This window comes from Parasteatoda tepidariorum, chromosome 4, assembly GCF_982258835.1.
Source record: "Parasteatoda tepidariorum strain Cologne lab strain chromosome 4, Ptep-v5.0, whole genome shotgun sequence".
Lineage (NCBI taxonomy): Eukaryota > Metazoa > Arthropoda > Arachnida > Araneae > Theridiidae > Parasteatoda > Parasteatoda tepidariorum.
Genome location: NC_141758.1, coordinates 9,484,623 through 9,507,754, shown reverse-complemented (window position 1 = coordinate 9,507,754; position 23,132 = coordinate 9,484,623). Strand labels below are relative to the sequence as shown.

The 23,132-nt window shown below is 32.7% G+C and overlaps 1 protein-coding gene across 2 annotated transcripts; it reads right to left on the bottom strand.

The window, feature by feature from the left end:
• Window positions 1-7,958: 7,958 nt before the first annotated feature.
• On the bottom strand, window positions 7,959-23,132 carry LOC147810639 (uncharacterized). 2 transcript variants are annotated; one of them, XM_087160622.1, is made up of 6 exons: window positions 22,968-23,132; window positions 16,807-17,148; window positions 15,612-15,854; window positions 12,560-12,781; window positions 10,874-11,104; window positions 7,959-8,203 (listed from the first exon to the last, which is right to left on the bottom strand). In XM_087160622.1, exons 1-6 carry the CDS (start codon window positions 23,023-23,025, stop codon window positions 8,085-8,087), a joined length of 1,215 nt encoding a protein of 404 aa, XP_087016748.1. In that variant the 5' UTR covers window positions 23,026-23,132; the 3' UTR covers window positions 7,959-8,084. The 2 variants fall into 2 exon arrangements, with proteins under 2 accessions (XP_087016748.1, XP_087016750.1); XM_087160624.1 differs by lacking the exon at window positions 10,874-11,104.

Sequence of the window (23,132 nt, the reverse complement as noted above, 5' to 3'; positions counted from 1 at the left end):
TGCTCCGGACAGCAAATATATATTTTGAAGAGGTAGTTCATCAATTGTGATTCGTGGTTTAATAAATTCAATTTAGTGGATTTTTATCCACCACTATTTCTAAATAATTCGTAGGCTTATATAATTCACCACTTCAAAGTACTCATGTCATGCTATACCTTTTAAAAGCAAGCAAAAATAGTCTAATATTTGCAAAATTTACTTTGTAGTTATTTACCGTTTTGTTTAATTATTTTGGCTTGTCCGGAGCAGTTGGCATCTCTGTAATTGGGTATACTTAGAGCCCCTGAATTAGACAGACCGACTTATCATTTATTGTTGGAGCATAGAGCTAACATAAGCACAGCGAATAAATATTTTCAAGAGATAGTTTATTAATTGTAATTCTTGGTTTAATAATTCGATTTAGTAGATTTTAATCCACCACTATTTCTAAACAATGCGTAGACTTATATAATTCACCACTTTATAGTACTTTTTAAATGCATTGCATTTTTAAAAGCAAGCAAATATTGTCAATAGTGATGTGCCAATCGATTCATTTAAATGAATCGATTCTTTAGAATCAATTCACTAAAATGAACGGTTATATGAATCGATTCTTTGATTCTTTTTTTAATGGTCGTTATAATGGAAGAGTCTTTATAAAAGGTGGTCGTACAAATTAGTTTAGACTATTTTAGTATTTGAATTAGTTGATCTAAGTCAGGGGCTCTCAATATTTTTCTGCCATGGAACTCTAAATAATTAACATTCTTTCGGGGGAACACCTGATAAAAGTACTATCTCGTGTAGCCGCTGTAACCTTTCCACGGAACCATAGGGCTTTACGGAACACCAATTGGGGACTATTAATTTAGATCTTAGGCTCTAGGGTGCAGAAGCAGAATATTCCAGTTAAGCGGTCAGCCGAATGTGGCTAAAAAAAGTACCAATTAGAGAAACCCTTGCAATTCTTGGCGGAACTCTAGGGTTCCATGGAACACCATTTGGGAACCACTCTTTTAGATCCTATACTCTAGGGGTCAGAAGTTGAATGTTCTACTTGGGTGGCTATAAAAGTACTATCTCGTGTAACCGCTGTAACTTTTCCACGGAACCATTGAGCTTTCCGGAACACCAATTGGGGACCATCAATTTAGATCTTAGGCTCTAGGGTGCAGAAGCAGAATATTCCAGTTAAGCGGTCAGCCGAATGTGGCTAAAAAAAGTACCAATTAGAGAAACCCTTGCAATTCTTGGCGGAACTCTAGGGTTCCATGGAACACCATTTGGGAACCACTCTTTTAGATCCTATACTCTAGGGGTCAGAAGTTGAATGTTCTACTTGGGTGGCTATAAAAGTACTATCTCGTGTAACCGCTGTAACTTTTCCACGGAACCATTGAGCTTTCCGGAACACCAATTGGGGACCATCAATTTAGATCTTGGGCTCTAGAGTGCAGAAGCAGAATATTCCAGTTAAGTGGTCAGCCGAATGTTGCTAAAAAAAGTACCAATTAGCGAAACCCTTGCAATTCTTGGCGGAACTCTAGGGTTCCATGGAACACCATTTGGGAACCACTCTTTTAGATCCTATACTCTAGGGGTCAGAAGTTGAATGTTCTACTTGGGTGGCTATAAAAGTACTATCTCGTGTAACCGCTGTAACTTTTCCACGGAACCATAGGGCTACCCGGAGCACCAATTGGGAACCATTAATCTAGATCTTGGGGTCTAGGGTTCAAAAGCAGAATGTTCCACTTGGGTGGTCCAGTTGAATGTGGCTATAAAAAGTACTAACTAGTGGAACCCCTGTAATTTTAAACGGAACCCAAGGGTTCCGCGAAACACCATTTAGGAACTGCTAATCTAGGCGGCAGAATGCTAATAATTTTTTTAGAATTTTAATATTTTTCTTTTTTTTCTAATATTTGTTTGATTCATCAATTTTATTAAAAAATAATAATTTTTTTAAAAAAAATTGTTAATATAAAGACCAATAATGAATAATAAAGATATTCGTAAAAAAATAAAATGTTAAATTCACTTATAATAATGAAAAAAATTCAAATTGTATAACGTGAAATAAAATAAAAAAATAGTTCAATTGCGTTTTAAAACTTAAAAAATTAAAACTTGAAAAAGTGAGAGGATATGCATTGATATTCAATAAGTTTGTCTAAAAGTATTCCTAACAAAAAAAAAAAAAGAAAAGGGGAAAAAAAAGAAAATATATAAAATAATTAAAAATATCCCTCCCCCCAGCAGTAAAAGAATATTTACTCTAAATACTCACATTTTTCGCAATAAACAGTTTTTCAATCATTAAAAAAATAATTTTTTTTTTATATCTTTTCTTAAAAAAAAAAAAAATAAAAAAAAAAAAAAAATAAAAAAAAAAAACCTGTCTTTTTTTCTGAAAATTTTTAGTTGCTTGCCCCTTTTCATAACCCCCATCTCTCTGAAGGCATCTTTTAATTTTAGAAAAAAAGATAATAGCGAAAAGAATCGATTCGTTTCTCAAAACAGTTTCTTTAATGTTAAAAGATATAAAATCATTTAAACAGTTCAGTGAATCGAATGCAATGTTAAAGTATAGGAAAACGACTCAAAAGAACTGATTGGAAATCCAAATCAACTCTTTGAGCCGATATCAATGTTAAGAGATACGAAACGACTCAAATGGATCGTTTAGAAGTTCAATTCAACTCTTTGAGCCGATTTCAATGTTAAGGGATAGGAAACAGTTCAAAAGAATCGATCCATTTGGCTTTATGATTCTTTTAATGCTAAGAGATAGGCAAACAGTCATTGAGTCGTTTATTCGACTCTTGATTCTTTTTCTCGCATTCGGCTCATTTTTAACCAATCAGAGAGCTGGAGAAGACAGCTTTTCTGTTGTTGTTACCATTTTTAAATTGTTGTTTATCAATAGAATTTATTAATTTCGTAGATGAAAAGAAAAAAGAGAGAGTGATGCATACAGTACGTATTGCATTAATAGCATTTTCAATTCCCTTCATCCTTCAAGTGAGTCCATTTTATTAATCACCTCCGGAAACCGGTTGTGCGCTAACGTTGACATCGGGGTCATTCTCATCGGATGCGATTTTTCCGCTTGCGAAAACTCTCACACATACGAGTACTTTATTGGCTAGTTGTTCGCATGTAAATATTTTCAACCAATCAGATTGTCATTCACATGATACTCGAGTGAGAATGGATCTGTGTCTATTCGACTGAGATAGGATTTTATCAAGCTCCAATTGTATAAACGAAATGCTGTATCAAATGCATATGCGGATGTTTAGTAAGTATAAATAAGCTTATAAAGTGTAGAGTAAGCTTATAAAGTGTAGAGTACAAAATATTGTAAAAAAAAAAAAAAAGAATCGATTCTTTTTCAAAAACGAACTTGATGAATCGATTCACAAAAAAGAGTTGATTGAAATATCGATTCGTTCGTTTTTCGCACATCACTAATTGTCAACTATTAGCAAAATTTACTTTGTAGTTATTTACCGTTTTTTAAATTATTTTGGCGTGTCCGGCGCAGTTGGCATCTCTGTAATAACATAACTAACACTAACATAACGTTAACTTGCGAACTTGTTTGCTCCAATATTGCTTGATAGGTCAGCTCTGATAGTATAGGAGCCTTAGGTATACTATAGCCTACGTCACAGATCGTGTTATTCCTACTAAATTTAACTATACTAGAATGCAAAGTTTCTTGACAATGACGTCACGGCTGGCGGAGGAAGAAGGAGAAATAAGTTCAGCCGTAGGGTTGTAAGGAGCAGGATCGAAATGACCTCCCACTCTTCTAGCTTCCAATTTGGCACAATAATCGGATTAAGCATTTTGTTTGGCACTTTAATTATCAGAAACACTTATAATAAATTTAAAGATTCATTTTACGTAATCATAATTAAGTAATCTAGTATAATAAATATATGTAAACTTTATATTCTGAAATTTTATAAATTAAAAAATATAGAATTTTAATATATTCGATTTATGAGTTTGTTATTTTAATTTTTACATAATTTTATGTATTTAAAAATTTAATTTTTAACAAATTATTTTAAAACAATACTCAAATGTTTGAATAAATAAATCTGATATTATTGTGTAATTTTTTTTTCAATTGATCAATATTTTTCTCAACCTAAATATCAGGGTGTCAATGATTTAAATAAATTGATTTAAAAAAAAATGATTTATATCACTTTTAAAAAAATCTCGATTTCAAGTATTTTTAAATAAAATCACAATTTCAATTATTTATTTTAAAAAAATCATTTTTTTAAATATTTATTTAAACTCCCAACAGTCAATCATTTTCTTCAGCCTTTCAACAGTATTTTTACACCACAACCTTTCTTTATATTTACATTAGAATATTCTATTCTTATTTGACCATTTCATTTTTGTATACTCAGTCTCTTAAATTTCCCCTTTACATTGTTACTGTTCTATTACACTTTAGAAAAGTATATTTAATTTTTTTAAAGCTAAATAGTACCTATTTTTACTTTCAAATGTGTCCACTTGAAACAAAATATACTTAAAGGAATTATTTTTTTCGATAGTTTTTTTTTACAGATTAATACTATTAAAAACAAGTTATTTACTAGCTCTTTTTATTGTGTTTTTAGTTGTTAAACTTAGTAGTTAGTTGTTTAGCTTAGTAGGTATTAAGGATGACACACTGCAAGATTTATTCCTTAAAAATAAAAAATTAATTCATGTATCATTTATGATGACATACACACAACTTCATCAGTACTGGTGTCTCCTTCGGAAGCAGTCTCAGTTGATTCCGGATCAACATTAATAACCAAACTTTCAACGGTAAAATCGCTGGGATTCCCTTCTCGCAATTTATGAAATACATTCATAACAATTGTCTTTTCAGAGCTTTTCAAAGCACTGCCTTTCTTGTGGATTTGAAAGACGTAGTTCAACTTAGGAGTAGATTCCATTATTTTAAAAATAACGAAATTAACGAATAGGTAGAATAATAACGATATATTAGCTTTTAAAAAAGCTGGTTTCTCAAACGATAAAAAATAAACTACAGCACAACAAAAGATTGAAGATAATATGCAATAAAGCGCGCGCGAAATTACACGCCAAAAGCTCTCCCTAAAAGTGCTTTGGCTGGATCTGTAGATCGTGAGCTCTCATTGGCTAACGCCTTCAATTCTAAATAAAGATACCATTCCGCGATGCGCCGCTCGTAAATTTGAAAATATATAAAATTTTGAGAAAATTATAGCAAATTAACGTTATATATGTGTGGGTTAAGATAACTTATCATATTTCTATTGTGAAATGCGTAATTTACCTCGAAATACAGACATCGCGCTGGAAACTATTTTCTTCGTTTGCCCTCAGCATATTTCTCCATTGTCAAGAAACATTGCAGTTTAGTATAGTAAACAGAATTTTCTGCGAACCTGATTTCTAGCAACAAGTAAAAGCATCAAACGAAGTGTCTTGTTTATAAGTCGCTACTCGCCAGGTTGGAATTGTAGTAGTCTAGTTCCTTTGGAAATAATTTATATTGTTGTTTTACCGAAGTTTATGAATTTAGTAAACATATTTAAAACTCAGTTTAATAATTAAACTAAAAGGTAAATGTTATTCCTAGTAAGTGGAAGTAGTTGTGCTTTTTTTCATATTATACCCAATTAATTAAATTCGTTGGAATTTCAAAATTAATTATATTACATATAGTTTTTAATTTAAGGTGGTAGATTTTTAATCATATAAATATACATATATGCAATGAGTGGGTACGTTTAAATTGATAATTATAAAGGAATGACGTATGAGTTGATATATATGTAACTGCTACTTTTGAAAAATCAAATTAATTTTTGTACAGTTTTACGACTTTATTGCAGTGTTGAGAAACGGTGCAGGAAAACATTAAGTGATTTATTTAAATAGATATTTACAATATAAAATATGTTTAGATTCACTAACTTACTGCAACATTAATCTTTATTTTTTAATAAACAACTACATATATTTAAATGCTGCTTCAAATAAAAGTAATTATAAAGAAGTATTTTTCATTAAATAATTCTTACCGATTATTCATCATTTAAATTGAAATATTTATGCTCCTTATGAGTGAAATAGTATTTATTTGTGTTTGGTTTTTTCAAAGTATTTATTTCTATTTGCTTTTTTATCCAATTGTATTGTACAGTAAACACACGATTTTATCATTCTCCAGAAAAATATAATCTAACTTCTACCTTAAATTAAATTTTTTTCTTTTCGATTAGACATAACGTAGAAAAATTAATATCGAAAAAAAAGCCGTACTTAGATTTTTATACAGCTGTAACCTATACAAGCCTGCCAACTAATACGGTGTTTGTAAAATATTTTACAGAGGGGTAGACACTTAAAAAGTTTGCTTAACACGTTGAGCGCCGCGTCAGCCATCGGTGTCTGACACTGGACTTTTCATTTAGGCCGCGTCAATGACTGGTGGCTGACACTGAAATTACATTTAGGCTGCGTCAACGACCGGTGGCTGACACTGAAATTACATTTAGGCTGCGTCAACGATCGGTGGCTGGCTCTGAAATTACATTTAGGCGGCGTCAACGACCGGTGGCTGACACTGAAATTACACTTAAGCCGCGTCAGCCATCGGTGTCTGACACTGGACTTTCATTTAGGCCGCGTCAACGACTGGTGGCTGACACTGAAATTACATTTAGGCTGCGTCAACGACCGGTGGCTAACACTGAAATTACATTTAGGCTGCGTCAACGATCGGTGGCTGGCTCTGAAATTACATTTAGGCGGCGTCAACGACCGGTGGCTGACACTGAAATTACACTTAAGTCGCGCCAACCTGTGACTGACACTGAAATTACATTTAGGCTGCGTCAACGACCTGTGGCTGACACTGAAATTACATTTAGGCTGCGTCAACGACCGGTGGCTGACACTGAATTACATTTAGGTGGCGTCTGCCACCGCTTGCTGACGCTGACCTTTCACATAGGCCGCGAACAGCTGGCTGACAACGTATAACATGATATAGAACTATAAAATTTACACTCTTTTATGGAATTGTAGAAAATTTATTCAAAATTTACTTAATTATTGTGATTCTTAGTTTAATAAATTCAATTTAGTAGATTTTTATAAACCACTATTTTTAAACAATTCGTAGGTATATATTATTCACCACTTTTATCAGATATGTCATGCTAAACCTTTTATTAACTAGTAAACTCTGTCTATATTTGCAAATTTAGTTTGTAGTTATTTACCGTATGGCCTGCAGGGGTGAAAGCGAGACGGAAAAGAGGAAAGGCTGGTAGCATACCTGCCAACTTTCACTCCTTCCGAGAATGGATTTTCAGAGTGATTGTAAAACAATAAACGAAAATCAATTTGATTCAAGAATATATTTATATTTTGATCCCGTTGAAATTTGCTTGCGCAGGGATTATTATGCTTTTATATATTTATTGTAATTATTTATATCTAGTGGTTGTCAGACTCATTTATAATTATTATTATAATTCAAAAAGTTAATTGGAATAACATGAGTATTGCTACCACTTTAAATATGAAAATAAAATCTTCCGCAAAATCCGGAAGAGATGGCAGGTATATGGCAGTCAAAACATTTCAGTAAAGGAACAATACCTGTTACTAGGAGAAGTAGATTTATATATATTTTAAAATCTTAAAAAAAGCTTGGTAGTTACAGATATTTTATTTTTCTCGGAAAAAATGCTATAATAAAACGTCTTTCGTACCAGTTTATCATCTTTTCCGTCTTGCTATGTAAGTTTTTCAGCCATGATAGCCAGAAGAGCAAGGTATGTAAAATTAATGCGGTATTCAACGGGTTAACTAGAAGTATGTTAAACTTTTTAGTGGTAGCAATTGAAAAGTCATCGATTTGTGCTAAATTTTGAAATATTCGCTCAATTGGACAACCTTTTATTTACTTAAATTCAAATACATAAAAAGTTCATTTGATTAAACATCAATAGCAATAAATATTGAAATTAAAAAGAATAAAACATTTTGAGAATTTTGAATTTGAAATATTAAGATTTGGTTGAAATTCGCTTGAAACTGTAGAAAAAAAATTCAATAAAAACCACACTTGAATTGCCCAATTCATCAGGAATACTGTTGACATCATCAGATTCCTTTTTCACATCATCTAAATGAAACAAAAATCTAATTATACAAAAGAAAAAATTCATCAATTATTAAACCAACGATAAAAAATCAGAAGACAATCTTCGACATGAAATGCATTAAATGCAACTAAGTAATACTTTGTTCTCATTATTTAATGGGAATTTTGAAAATTTGAATTTTGAAGTTTTGCCTGCTTTTTTATTCAAAGGCTGAAAAAAAATTTCTTCCAGTATTTGATCCAGAAGTTCCTTTGTCTTCTGGATTGCGTTTAAAATTACATAACTACGAAGTTGAGCATTGGTAGTTTAAGCGCAATAAAAAAATAACTAAGCTGCAAACTTTAAAATTTTATAAGTTTTGGTAATAACAAATAATTTAATTTTAAACAAGTTAGAATGGTTCTGTTATCAGCTTTTGCCGGGTTACAAACAGGCATGAATATTTTCAAAAACTAATTTTCATTTTCACAAATAACGTAATTTTGGCAAGCGCCGGCATTTCACAGCATTCGTTTCTTGAATATCGCGTTGACGATGTCGATCGACATTATATAACGTTTGTAAATGGTGAGAGATATCAATGGACATTCCCCAGCGTTTTTTACTATATCGAACAATATTGTTTTGCGATATTGAATATACGCTATGAAAGGGGTTCATTTATATATAGTACAATATTTCGCAGCGATACTGTTCAATGTTCGAAGATAAGTTTTTACGATTTGTTTTTAAGATGTGCATACCTGCCAACTTTTAATTCCTTCCATTATGAATTTTCCCAGTGGTATTAAAATGGAATTAAAATTTCAATTTCAAGCAAAAATATATGTCGTATTTGATAAGACTTAAGCTTTCAACCATGAACTTAAACTGGAGTAGAGAACTAAGTGCCTGTCCGCGAAGCGGACAATTGACCTCTTCATCTGAGGTAATGCCCGCGGGCGCCTGTAATGATGTCGATGGAGAATTTCAACCATGATAGTAACACATATTAATATATTTGCTTAACTTTCTTAAAAATAGTGGTGATCAAAATCATTTAAAAATTAAGTTTATAAAAGAAAAAAATAGTATATATTTACTACCACTTTAAATATGAAAATAGAATTTTATGCCAAATGCGTAATAGTTGGCAGGTATGGATATGTGCTACTTGGGTCGAAACCCAAAATTCTGCCGACTGCTCACCGACGATTATAAAATAAAATAAGTTGAGGTGCGCCATCTTGCCTCCAGACCATGTCATTCAGCGCATAGTAGCAGCAGTTCTGGTATGACGTAAATTTACGTCATGGCTACATAGCGTCAGCCTGTTACAGAGCATATGTTACAAACCAACGCCATGTTACAAACACACAGGACGCCTAACCATGTGCGTCCCACATTTTAAAGGTTTTCTTCGTTTGAATATCTGGTAAAAGTTTTTCTATAATTTTATTTTGACTTTATCCTGCGCATTGACTCTATCTCTGCTCTTCCTCAATATTTTTGTCATGCTCATGTGTTGTTTTATGCGTTCAATGCTTCTATCATTCATGTGTTTCCTTGTTCATGTGTTTTTGGACGTGGGCAGAGCTGCTTTTCGTGTGTCGTGCAGAGCGTACCTGTTTTTGTGATATGCGTACCTTCTTACACTGCGTTTAAGGTTTTTGCTTGAGCTGAACTTATTGTAACGAAAAAAATGGGTGATGCAAATTCAAAAATGTCGAGTCTCTGTACCTATAAAACCGTAACCGTTGTCGTTTTAGAATCTCAAGCTTATACCTCTGAATATGCTACATCTGAAATCTCATCTCGATTGGTTGAACGGCCACTAGAGGTCTATAAATTATTTTTATGACCACCCCTTTCTCACAACTGTATTTAAAATTGAACGGATTGACATGCAGCTGAAATAATTTTAATAGTTTTTTTTTCCTGTCAGTAGTGAGCGACCTTTGACCACGGCCAGCATGTAAATGACGATTGTAACTATTTTAAAAATTAGCGCGAAAAAAGACATCGGTTTTCCCTAGCAGTATGCAACGAATGTTAATGCCTTGCTTTTTAGGACAGGTCGGCGTTACAAAACATTAGCTTGAAGCGAGCGCTAACCTCTTGATTGGTCAATTTGTGCGTTAGACAGCATACGCCATCGAACGCATAGATTGAACGACAACTGCCGTCCGAATCAACTGCAGTTGAATTACAACGTAACGTTCACTACCGAAACAATGGCAGACAACTGCCAACCGATTATTCAAATCGGCCAAGATTTTGATTTCGAGGAAAAATTAATCTCTGAAATTTAAAAAAATGACCTAATTTTCATAATGTAAGATATAAATCATATAAATTAGATGATTCCGTGCTTAAAACAATCTGTGGCCACAGATAAAAGGTCATTTTTCTCCTCCTAAGAACTGGTTGACAATAACACATATAAAGTTATAGGAACGAGCTACAAAATCAAAATAGACATTTGTTTACGTCATTAACGCATGCGCAATGTGAGATAATGTCTGAGTTGGAAAGACTGCTCACGCTGAGCTTGCAAAACAGTATTTTGTTGGGTTCAGGGATTCCTCAACTTTCAGTTAACGCCCACAGAAGGCCCGCCCTTATCTTAAGAAACAAGTCCTTTATATTCATTCTTCTTTATTATTTTTGGGATTCGCGGTTTTATTGAAAATATGTAATACTTTATTTACCACAATTTTCTTCATCACTTCCATCTGAACAGTCCCTCTGATGATTGCAAACAGATTGTTTAGGAATACATTTATTTTCATCGCATCTAAAATGAGTTTCCTCGTCGCACTCATAAGTTTCGCAGTTTTCTTCATCATTTCCTTTCTTGCAATCCTCTTTTCCGTCACATCTATATTTTTGAGGAACACATTGTTTGTTGCCGCAATAAAACCCTTCGCATTCAGATTGTGCTGATGAAAAAAAAAAAAGACACACACAGTCAGAAATCATTCTACTTAGACTTCACTATTTAATAAACTTAAAATGATTCCACCAACTGCATTCTTAAATGCTTAAACGTTACTGTTTTCAACATTTTAAAGTATTTTTTTTTTTTGGTCTTTTTGAAGATTTTTTGTTTCGTTTTATGGAGATGGTGTATAGCTGGGAAACTATCCGGAAAAAGAAACAACAGAAACTTGAAACCGCGGGCGTGATAATTTTTTTTAAATCCAGCCAAAATTTGCTCAGATGCTAAATGGTTTCCTAAAGTAATTTCTCAAAATAGTTAAAAAAAATTTTATTAGGTTTAGCACCGAAATTTTGAATATCTAATGTATTCTAAATAGTGACTTAAGTAGAATTTTTATGTGTATGCATTTTTACATGTAGCCAAGATTTTTTTGTATTAATACATTTTCATTTAAAATATGAATTAGTCTTTAATTATTGACTATGCTTCATACTATTTCTTCAGCTAGGAAAAAACGATAGTGCACGTGCAGGCCGGTAACCAGAACCTCAAGGTTTATTTATAATCCCTCTAAACAAATCTTTATTTTATTAGATTACGTAGAGCAGGTTAATTTATAATTAATTCTAATCCAAGTTGCAACATGGCTAAATCGATTAATATTGTTAACTGATCTTGAGGCACGTGGCTGACCTGCATGAGCACGTCGGAGAATGGTAATTGATATTTAACGTAAGAAATGAAACGATTATTTTGCTTTGGTTAAATCGCAACGAAAAAAATTGGTTTTCCGTAGCAGTATGCAACGAATCTTAAGGCCTGGTTTCTTAGGACAGGTCGACGTTAGAAAACGTTACCTTGATGCGAGCGTTAACCTCTTGTTTATTTAATTTGCGCATTAGACAGCATACGACATCGAACGCTCAGCTTGAACGACAATAGCCGTTCGAATCAACTACAGTTGAATTGCAACGTAACGTTAACTACCGAAACAATGGCGGACAACAGCTAACAGATAATTGATATCGCCCACGATTTTGATTTCGAGGAAAAATTAACCTCTGAAATTTAAAAAAAATGATCTAATTTTTATAATGTGAGATATGAATCATACAAAGATCCCAATCTGTGGTAACAGATAAAAAGAAATTTTTTTCCCTCTTAAGCACTGGTTGACAATAACACATATAAAGTTATAGGATCGAGCTACAAAATCAAAATAGATATTTGTTTACGTCATTATCGCATGCGCAATGCGAGATAATGCCTGCGTTGGAGCGACTGCTCACGCTGTGCTTGCAAAACAGTATTTTGTTAGGGTCAGGGTACGTCAACTTTCAGCTGACGCCCGCAGAAGGCCATTGTCTTAAGAAACCAGTCCTCTACATCCATTTTTTTAAAATTTATTTTTGCGATACGCGGTTTTATTAAAAACATGTAATACTTTATTTACCACAGTTATCTTCATCACTTCCATCTGAACAGTCCCTCCAACGATTGCAAACATATCGTTCAGGAATGAATCTATTTTCATCGCATCTAAACTGAGTTTCCTCGTCGCCCTCGCAGTTTACTTCATCGTTTCCGTTTTTGCAAAACATCCATCCGTCACACCTATACATTTGAGGAATACATTCTTTGTTGCCGCAATAAAACCCTCCGCATTCTGATTGTGCTGATAAAAAAACAAACAAACACAGAGTCAAAAATCATTCTACTTAGAGTTCACTATATAATAAACTTAAAATGTTTCCGCCAACTGCATTCTTAAATGTTTAAACATTACTGTTTTCAACATTTTAAAGAATTTAGTTTCGGACTTTTTGCAGATTTTTTTTTGTTTTATGGAATTGGTGTATAGCTGAGCTATACTGTCTAGGATTAGAAACAACATAAACTTAAAACCCAGATAGCAAAATAAGTATTTTTTTCACTCAACAAAAACTTCTTAACCTAAAATTTGGCTGTGATTTGATGATTGATGTAAAGCAGTGGTTGCCAACTGGCGGCTCGCGAAGCCTTTTTTGTGGCCCGCTAACTAAAATATATTGGTTATTTTTTTTCTGCCGACAATTTTCGTAAAAAATTCTATATGTGTTTAAAATGCTTTTCTTTCGTTTAAAAAACCCTAATTTCTTCGTTTCTGTGAAATTTAACATACCAATGGTGCAAAAAAATGTATTTCTCAGGTCTTGCATCCAAGAAAATATTTATTCAAATTCTAAAATAACCGTGTATGCTGCTCTTTTTAATTTCGTTTTTTTCGTATTTTGTGAATATAATATAGCACGTGCGTATTAGAAATTTTCTCTACGAAATTCTCTGATTTAACTTTTTGATGCTACTCATTTTGGATGAAATTATTTAAATTTGTAACTTTTAAAACTCATAAAAAAGGGAATGAATATCATGTTTTATTTAAATTCCTTGAATATCGCATGAACGGAAAAGATGAAAAAAAAAATTAATATGCTCGATAATTTTTTTTGTTGTTGTTGCTATGATTCCTAATAAGTCGGAGAAAAGTTAACTTATCACATAATTAAATTTAAAAGAAGAAAAAAAAATCTTGCGACTAAGTTTCTGACTAAGGGAAGGTCCAAAATGAATACTCAATCAGCATTATTTGAAATTCTTTTTATTTTGCTTTTTAATATTGAAAAAACTTTCATAAAAATTCGTCACTAGTATTTAATGTTCCTTTATACATTCAAGAGTCTTGTAAAATTTTGGTAAAGTTGCGGCCCGCCATTTGACTGGTGTTTTTAATTGCGGCCTCCAGCAGCATGTAAGTTGGAAACCTCTGGTGCATTAGTTGAATTTAGCCCTTTTCCAAGTAGAAAAATATCTCCAAATTGGTGTTTGCTTTTAAGCAGGTTAATAATTTTTTTAAATGTTTATTATTTAAATATATAAATATTTAATTATTATTAAATAGTTTAATAATTAATAATTTCTCATTATTTAACTGTTTAATAATTTAAACTGTTAAATAATAATTTAAATATTCGTCCGTTATCAAGACAAAATGTTGGATTGACTTAATTGTTGTTGTCACAAATTGCTACCATAGCTTAAAATTTAAATTGATGTCATGATTTGACCTTGAGAAGACTACTCATAAATGCATGCTTAAGTGCGGTTTTTGAATATGGGCCAAAGATCTGAAACCTAACTAAACTACCGTATCTAACTATAGAATGAACTCTGAACTAAATTAGTAAAGTGTCACATTTTCAGATGGCAGCAAGCGTTGACATTTTGGCAGATCAAAAACCAAATTCATCGAAATAGTGCTGTTTTTATAGAAGAATTGCGTTAGTATTTCATATTTTGACTTTACGTCATAAAACTTTTGCACTGATTAATTAGCATATTTTAAGTATGATAATATAAATTTCTAACGATAGTTATGCCAATATGAAATCTAATCGTTAGATCATTTACAGAGAAAGACTGATGGTTGGTAGCATATATGATACCGTGATTTGATAACACCTTTCAGCAGTTATCACAAACTATTTAAATGCAAAGTATTTTTACTAATGACGAGAAAACTTCATGGTCAATTCTCTCTCATCTGCATTAGTATTTTAAAGTTGAAAAAAAAAATTTGTACTAAACCATTGAGTTTCAAATTCTGAGGTCCCGCATTGAACTGTTAGTAAGCACAGCCAGTAGAACACTGAAGTTAAGCATAACGCTGGCTGCAGTAAGCGGGTGGATGACCACTTTGATCAGACCTGCGCAGGGACCGAGGGTGCATGGTATCGGTCTTCGTTAAACTGTTCCATCTTTTTTATAACAGTCGCTGAAAAGCCGACCCAATTTAATGGGTTTATGACTACTAACGTTCAAATCCGTAGCCTTGTAATTTTTAATCTAATCCAGAAGACAAAGAAACTCCTGGATCAAGCATTGGGAGATATTTGCCTTCGTGGAGGATTTTTTTTAATAGAACTAACCCGCCTTTGCGTGACATAGAGAAGAAGACCACGAGAACCCACCACGGTTAGCCTGACGGCAAAGGGACTCTAACCCATGATCCGTCTATCACTGAGGATATTTCACGTTGGAACTGCGTTCGATACAAGCCGGATGCGGAATTCGTATCGACTGGGATTCGAACCCGGTTCACCTCATTGGAAGACGAACGCTCTATCACATGAGCCATCACGGCTCAAACTGTTCTATCGTAAAGTTCACGACTGCACGCGCACGATTCTTCTGATCATCCTTATGGATGTTTCCCTGACCGTCGTCAATACCCCATTGCACAGCTCTAGTGCGACGTAAATAAAGTATACTACCTATCTATCAAAAATGCAGATTTTTTTTAGACTATCTAAATACGAATAAACTATTGCAAAGATTACTCAAGATAACGATAAACTCACTTGTTTCTGAACTTTAAAATACCAATTAGAGGTGAAACAGAATTTGTCATGAAAAGTTTCTCCCGCGGTATAGTGTTCTCATAAAAAAAGATTAAAAATATAACTTACAGCAAATTTTTTCATCAGACTTATCGAAGCATTGATAACTACCGTCGCAAACTCTCTCTTTTGGGATGCATTGTCCAGACTTGCATTGGAACTTCCCATCCTCACAAGAATTGGGTCTGCAGCCATCTTCGTCTTCCCCCTCAGAACAATCCTCCATACTATCGCAGACCCAAAGCCGCGAAATGCAAGTACCATTGTTACATTTGAATTGTTGGGGTGAGCATTCTTCAGATGGATTGAAATCTGAAACAGAAAAAGGCTTCGTATAGTGTAAAGTATTTTTGGTAATAGTCCATATAGTTGTAGAGTTCATATATCTAAAAGGCATGGTTCCTTAGGACAAGTCGGCGTTACAAAACGTCAGCTTGAAGAGACAGCTAACCCCTGATTGGCCAATTTGTAAGTTAGACAGCATAAGTCATCGAGTGCTCAGCTTGAACGACGACTGACGTCCGAATCAGCTGCAGTTGGATTACAACGCACAGTGGGGCAGCTTCCAAGGTTTCGTGGCCAAAATTAGTATTTCGATAAAATTAGTTTCAAAATTTGGGTTTTTTTATTTAGTGTTTTCAAGTGCAGGTAAATTGAATTCATAGTTGAAATTTTGAAATACACTAAAAATACCAACAAAAAAAAACAAGATGGTGGCTGAAATATGGCGAGCAAAATATATATATATATATATATATATATATATATATATAGTACGTTAAATAAATAAATATAGCAATGAAAATATAATAATTTTCGTAATTTTATATTAAAAATGAGAAGCAAAATATATTTCCGAAGTGATATTACAAAAAAACGCGAAAACGTTCTGTATATTTAGTTCACCTTTGCAACATGGGCAAAATGGGGCAGGTTTTGTCGAAAGAAGAAACATCAAAGAAGACAACAAAATATAGTTTAGATAGTTACCTCGTGGAACTTTTTGGAACTAAGTTTTGAAAGTCATTCATACGTTGTAAAATGTCAAGTGATAAGATATAGCAGATGGTCTCAGATCTCGTTTTAAGTTTAGAAGGCTTACCAGTAAATCACATAACAAACCTTTTCAGCTTTACATTAAAAGGGTTTTGGTGAGTGAAAATAAACCTTATTTTGCTATCTGGGTCTGGGATGTTCGGGAGCGAAGTAATAAACAGATTCGGAACTTTCAAATATTTTAAAATGCAGATAAAGTTTTATTTACCGCAATTTGATTCGTCACTCTTATCTCTACAGTCATAATTTCCGTCGCATGCTTGTGATTTCGGGATGCATTGCCCGCTTCTACATCGAAAGTCTGTTTCTAAGTCACATGCAAGGCAATCGCTTTCGTCACTGTCATCTGCACAGTCATATATTCCATCACATACGATGGCTTTATAGATGCATTGCCCGCTTCTACATCGAAAGTGGTATTCTGAGTCACAAACTCTGGAATGACAATCGCGTTCGTCACTGTTATCTTCGCAATCTTCCTCTCCGTCGCAAGCATGCCTATCACTGATACAATTTCCATCGTCGCATTGAAATTCGAACAACGAACATTCTGTAACAAAAAAATAAAAATAAATAAATTCTTTAAAATAAATATCGATTTTAGTTACTGAGGCTAATAATAGGTACAAGAATCAAAACGTTTGATTTTTTTAAAATAAAATTCTTACTTTTATTATTTTTCATTTATTTTCGATGGAAATAAATCCGTTAGCTTGCTCCTCTTTCCTTATAGTTCGCTTTCTTTTTTCCCCTTTCATGAAATTGTACTAAGTTCATTTCGTGCAAGAGACATTTTTACTAATATCTAGTTTTTTTACATATAAAAAAATAACTTTAAAAAATGACATTTTGACGTTATTTTTCCCGTTTTCAACCCTTCCTTAATTATTGATCAATTTTCTCGTTTTTATTGTTTATAGGAAATTTCATATAGTATATTTTGTATAAACGTTCTTTTTTGTATCCAATGATTTCTGCAGTATTGTAGTGTATCTACCACTACAAATATACAATTCCAATTCATTAGTTTGTAAGAAATGTTAACTCGATTCTATGATGGGGTACCTAATTCTCTATAGATGAAGTTTAACATTGTTGTTATCTATACTACCACCACGTTAGTAACTTTCGGATGTGATGTGAACTCGCCTACCTTATCAAATATTCCCATTCGATCTGAACACGCCATTATTGACAGTAATGCCCACTTCGATCTGAACATGCCAGCTTCGATGGGTGGTCCACATTGAAAATTGACTTGTGTCTGTCACATTATCCAACTGCTCGGGTTGTTGTCACTCAGTCACACAACGTCGGCCTGCATACACTTGACTGCTAATGGCAACCGTGAACTTAATACAGATCTCACGATCAGCAAAAAGTACGGTGATCTTAATACGGCTCTACCGGCTTCTCACAAAACAGCAATGAATCAACTAGCGGTGCCTGTTCATTGAATTCCATTACATATATAATTCTGGTGGGGGAGTACTGTATTGTATCTACCACCACAAAAATACAATTCTAATTCATTAGTATATAAATAATGTTAACTCGAATCTGTAACAGGGTACCTTTTCTTAGATGAAGGTTAATATTGTCTGAAACCTCCACAGTATTTTTATATACTAAAAAATAAGGGAACTTAACTAACTTTAAAAAGGGAATACGCGCACTGCCAAACTCGTCTCAAGTTGGATTTTTAATGTTTCTCAGATTCCCGTCCGTAACCCTTTGACGCAGAATTTTAATAAAAAAAAATATATTTTTCACTATTTTGTATTAATTCAGATCAAAACAATTAAGAGATTTTCATATCGTTTTTGTATGAAATTGTACTAAGTTCATTTTGTGCTGGAAATATTTTTTACTAATATCTAGTTATTTTACATGTAAAAAAAATTACTTTAAAAAATGACATTTTGACGTTATTTTATCCGTTTTCAACTCTTCCTTAATTTTGATCTATTTATCCGTTTTTATTGTTTATAGGAAATTTAATGCAGCATATATTATATCTAATGATTTCTGTAGTATTTTTATATACTAAAAAAAGAAGGGAACTAAAGTTACCTCAGAGAGGATTTTTGATGTTTCTCAGATTCCTTTCTGTAACACTTTAAAGCAGAATTTTCATAAAAAATATTTTTCGTTACTTTCTATTAATTTAGGTCAAAATAAGTGTTGTTGTTGTTGTAGTTAATTTACGTCGCACTAGAGCTGCACGATGGGCTATCGGCGACGGTCTGGGAAGCACCCCTAAGGATGATCCGAAGACATACCATCACAATTTTGATCCTCAGCAGAGGGGATGGTACCCCTGCTTCGGTAGCCCGACGACCTGCACGCGAAGTCGAGGAATTTAACGTAGAACAGTTTAACGAGGACCAATGCCGCACACCCTCGGTCCCTACGTAGACTGATCCAAGTGGTCACCCACCCGCTCACTGACCGTAACCAGTGATGCTTGACTTCGGTGATCTGCTGGGAAACGTGTCTTAACGATTAGTCCACTGCGGGACGTCAAAATAAGTGAAAAATATTATATTTAGCAATTTGATAATACATAGTTATGAAATACAGAATGAAACGCCGGTGTATTTTTCCGAGTATTCTAAACGGTGTATTTTTCTGAGAAACTTCTAAACACAGCTCACTTCCAATGATTTTTCAAATGTGCACTTATTTGCTATGACTTGACTCTAAAAGAAATAGTTATTCAACATAGAAATTTCTTTAGTTTTAGAAAGTCAATTATTGATAAATGTTTGAAAATGAATTTAAAAAAAATGAATACTACTCATTTCTGTATTTTATATTTTAGGACACATATAATTCCGATAATCTGATGGATTTTTTTTAGTAATGGTTTGACTGTTTTTATAAGCAAAAAATATAAAAATATATTTTTACTTGTCATATGAGCATCTGAAATTTTTTTTATATATATAAATGAGGGTCACCAGTATTCCATCTGCGTCAAGGGTCTGCCGCACCAAATCTAAAAATATTTGATTTTCGTTTCCATTTTTTGTCCATCGTCCAAACTGGCATAATGAATGTGACTGCAAAACCATTAATATCAGCACTCTAGCTCATTTGCAGAAACTTTAGTGAGAGCCTGTCGGCATAATCGTTTACTAGATAAGTTATGTCAGTACCCAGAAAGCATGTAACCTGTCGGAATTTCATCTTAATTGTCACGAAAATTTTTGAACTAAAAATCTTTTTTAAGTAAAGAAAAAATACTGCAGTTTCAAACCTTTTATCCTAAAAGGATTAAAAAAATTTTTTAAAGCTTTTTTAATAAGGATTTTCACTTAGGTAAAAAGGTCATTAAGGTCCAGAAGGAAGTTTTAGTTGACGTCACACTAGTGATAGGATCAAATGGCATTGTGCAATAAAAATTCGTGACACGGGGGATTTTTATCTGAGCATACAAGATTTCGCGAAAAGAAACCTTATGATGACCTAGACTTAAAATTATTTTAACCTTGAGACTAGCTTTATTAAAGGATTTCTTTCACGCTGGCAAACCCTTAGACAACCTCGATTTAAGGTTTTTATATAAAAGGTTGTTTTCCAATGTTTTGGATCAGGATAATGTGCGTAGAATAGGGCAGGTTGTCACAGACCTCGAAAGTTTACATGTTAACCGCATTACAAACCTTATGAGGTTTACATAAAAAGGATTTTACGTAGTGGAAATAAACCTTATTTTGCAACCTGGGAATCCGACTTACTAAAGCATGCATTGGAGGTGCGTTCTCGATGAATTTCAACATTTTCTGACCGTTAAAAGCAGAATTTATCATGAAATTTTCATCACAACCAATTTTGACCAGACTGCGAAAATAGTTCAAATTTGAATTGGTGTTCTGTGCTAGTTGAATAGGCTTGCTTCACTCTTTCTTTCACTTGCAGGCGGAATTGAGAGCGCCATTTTTGTCGCCAAATAGAATTTATCGTCAATCGTAATTTCGACAAAATTTTCTAGCGAGGGTGCTTCAATTTCGAACTGATCACGAAGCGAATGCTAGTTGCATTTGTTTCCTAAATTATTCAAGCGAGCTTCATAGCCCTTTTTATCGCCAATCAGAATTTTGACAGTTTTTGCTTTATCGGCAATCGGTTGCTTAAACAGACACTAAACGAAAAAGAATGAAAAGAAAGAAAAAGAAAGTAAACATGTGAAAAAAATTATTATAAAAAAACTAAAAAGAAAGAAGAGAAGAAAATAAAGCGGAAAAGAAACTAAAAATTTTAAAACAGAATTTTAAATTAAAAATAAAATTTTTTTAATTTTAAACATTCTAAAATGCTAAGAAGAAAGAAAAAAAAAGAAAGAGAAGAAAAAAGAAAGAAAAGTAAAGAACGCAAGAATATAAAACACATTTTTCTTAAGAGTCTAAAAAGGGGTAATAAATCTATTTTTAACAGACAAAAAAAGAAAGAAGTTGGGTGCACTTTCATAATAGCCGTGTGAGACAACGTGTCCAATAAATTGCAACGTGATCAAATTGGTTAATTTTATTACATAAAAGACAAGGAAAAAAAGAAGAAACATATTTTAAGAAATTTTTTATGTTTGTATGCTTTTACACTATATAAAATTTTAATTCAATAATGTCATTGGTCAGAATTTCTAATGACAAAGAAAAATTATAAGAAAAATAAAAAGATACTATTCAAGCAATCTTTCGGGCAGTTTCATGGCATGCAAACACCTTAGTATTGAGTTGAGCTTCACGATCAAAATGTGAAGAAAAATAGCCGATATTGGGCATAAAAGTTCTAAAACTAAAATGAATCATTTTCATGTAATAATTAAACATGACTAAAAAATAAGGAAGTTAATTTTTTGAATTTAAAAAAAAAACTTTTATCGCATTTATGAATTTACATTGCCTGAGGTACAGTATTTAAGTAAAAATCGCCTTTTCCTATTATTTAGCCCTTTATACGGTTTTGGTTAGTATACTAACTTCAAATTTTAAATAAAGATGGGAAACCAGATTTGTTCGACCATCTACAGATAAATTCAGGGAATACAAAGAAGGGTGTTCTTTTACATAAATGCGAGTAACAATAAAGGTTAGAGTGAGATCAAGAGGTCAACATTATAGAGAGCTACTTTCTCGTGCACGTTATGCGCCGTTATTTCAACGTCCAAATTTACTGCCACCTCTTTTTAGTAGGAAAAGTTTTAAGTTCCACCACCCAAAGAAAACAGTTTTAAAAATCAAATTAGCTTTTGGGTAATAAACTATATTAATTTTATTTAATAAGTCAATCACAATCCCAAAAATATTTAATCATAACATAAACTCGAAGCAAATGGCAGTATAAAGGTTTATTGAATCTCAGGTCTATCACTACCGAAAACTCCTCCATGTCTTTCAAATTGATGGGACCAGGCCTGATTATCGCCAAGGGCCCACACTTTCTGGGGGAGGGGGGCTCAAAAATTAGTAAAAAGTCCACAATATGACTATTTTTTTAAAAACTGAGAGAAAAAGTTTTTTTTTCAAAAAATGCACTTTTTTAAATTTTTTTTTTTAATATTGTGATAAACCAAACTCGTGTCAACATTACACTAATCAAATTCGAAAGTGCAGCTGAATTTGAATTGGTGCAATTTTTACGTCAACAGCTAAAGTAAATGCACTGAATATGCATTTAAATTTTTTAAAAGTATTATATTTAAATAAACTATTATTTAAATGTGTTTTATATTTTCTATGACTACTACAAATTTGGCTCTTTAGAATATTTTTTGCGTGCATTTTTTAATAAAAATTATAAGTAATAACCTTAATATCTTAGCATACATGCAGAACGTATCGTTAAATCTAATGAAAAGTCGGATAGCTTTGTGTTGGTTTAAGTACTAAATAAAAAGAATAATTGCAGCTTACTATAAAAAATAATTCTACTTTTAGAAAAAATCACTGATTTTCAATTGTTTGTGGTCACTAAACTATTTTTATTTTGACATAACATTGTTTCGTTGTTTTATATTTTGCTTCAATATATAGATACGAGAACTTTATCTTAGAAAAATGATCTTCAATCGTCTGCTTTCAAAATTTTTTAGAATGTTTCTCTTGAATCATACAGTTGAATAGATTATTTTTTATTATTAGGACTACTCTTTAAAAAATTAATTTCAAAATATTTCGTAAGCGGCCCGGAAAATTTGGTGGGCATTGGTCCTGAATTTGTTTTGATCTGTCCCTGTATGGGGCATACGCTATTCATTTTTAAACAGCAAAAAATTATTTTATTTTCACCCAAGTCCACTTCAAAAACATTTTTAAAACATATGTTTTAATATTTAAATATAAATCAAACGTGAAAGTAGCTTACCTGGCGCTGATGAAACTACAACGAAGATTAACAAAGCAATTATTATGTGTGGAATCATTGTATATAGTTGATCGGACAACTTACAATTGAGTTAATATTTTAAAAATAGCAAATAATGATTTGCCTTAACAAGCATTAAATGAGGAAGTCCACAAAGAATTATAT

Bases quoted from the DNA above. Each gene is read 5' to 3' on its own strand.
- LOC147810639 (XM_087160622.1), bottom strand. From the start codon at position 23,025: ATGATTCCACACATAATAATTGCTTTGTTAATCTTCGTTGTAGTTTCA. The intron at 12,782-15,611 runs GTAAGTTATATT...TTTTTTTATCAG, and splicing joins GTCTGATGAAAAAATTTGCT to CACAATCAGAATGCGGAGGG. The intron at 11,105-12,559 runs GTAAATAAAGTA...TTTTTTCATCAG, and splicing joins AAGTGATGAAGATAACTGTG to CACAATCTGAATGCGAAGGG.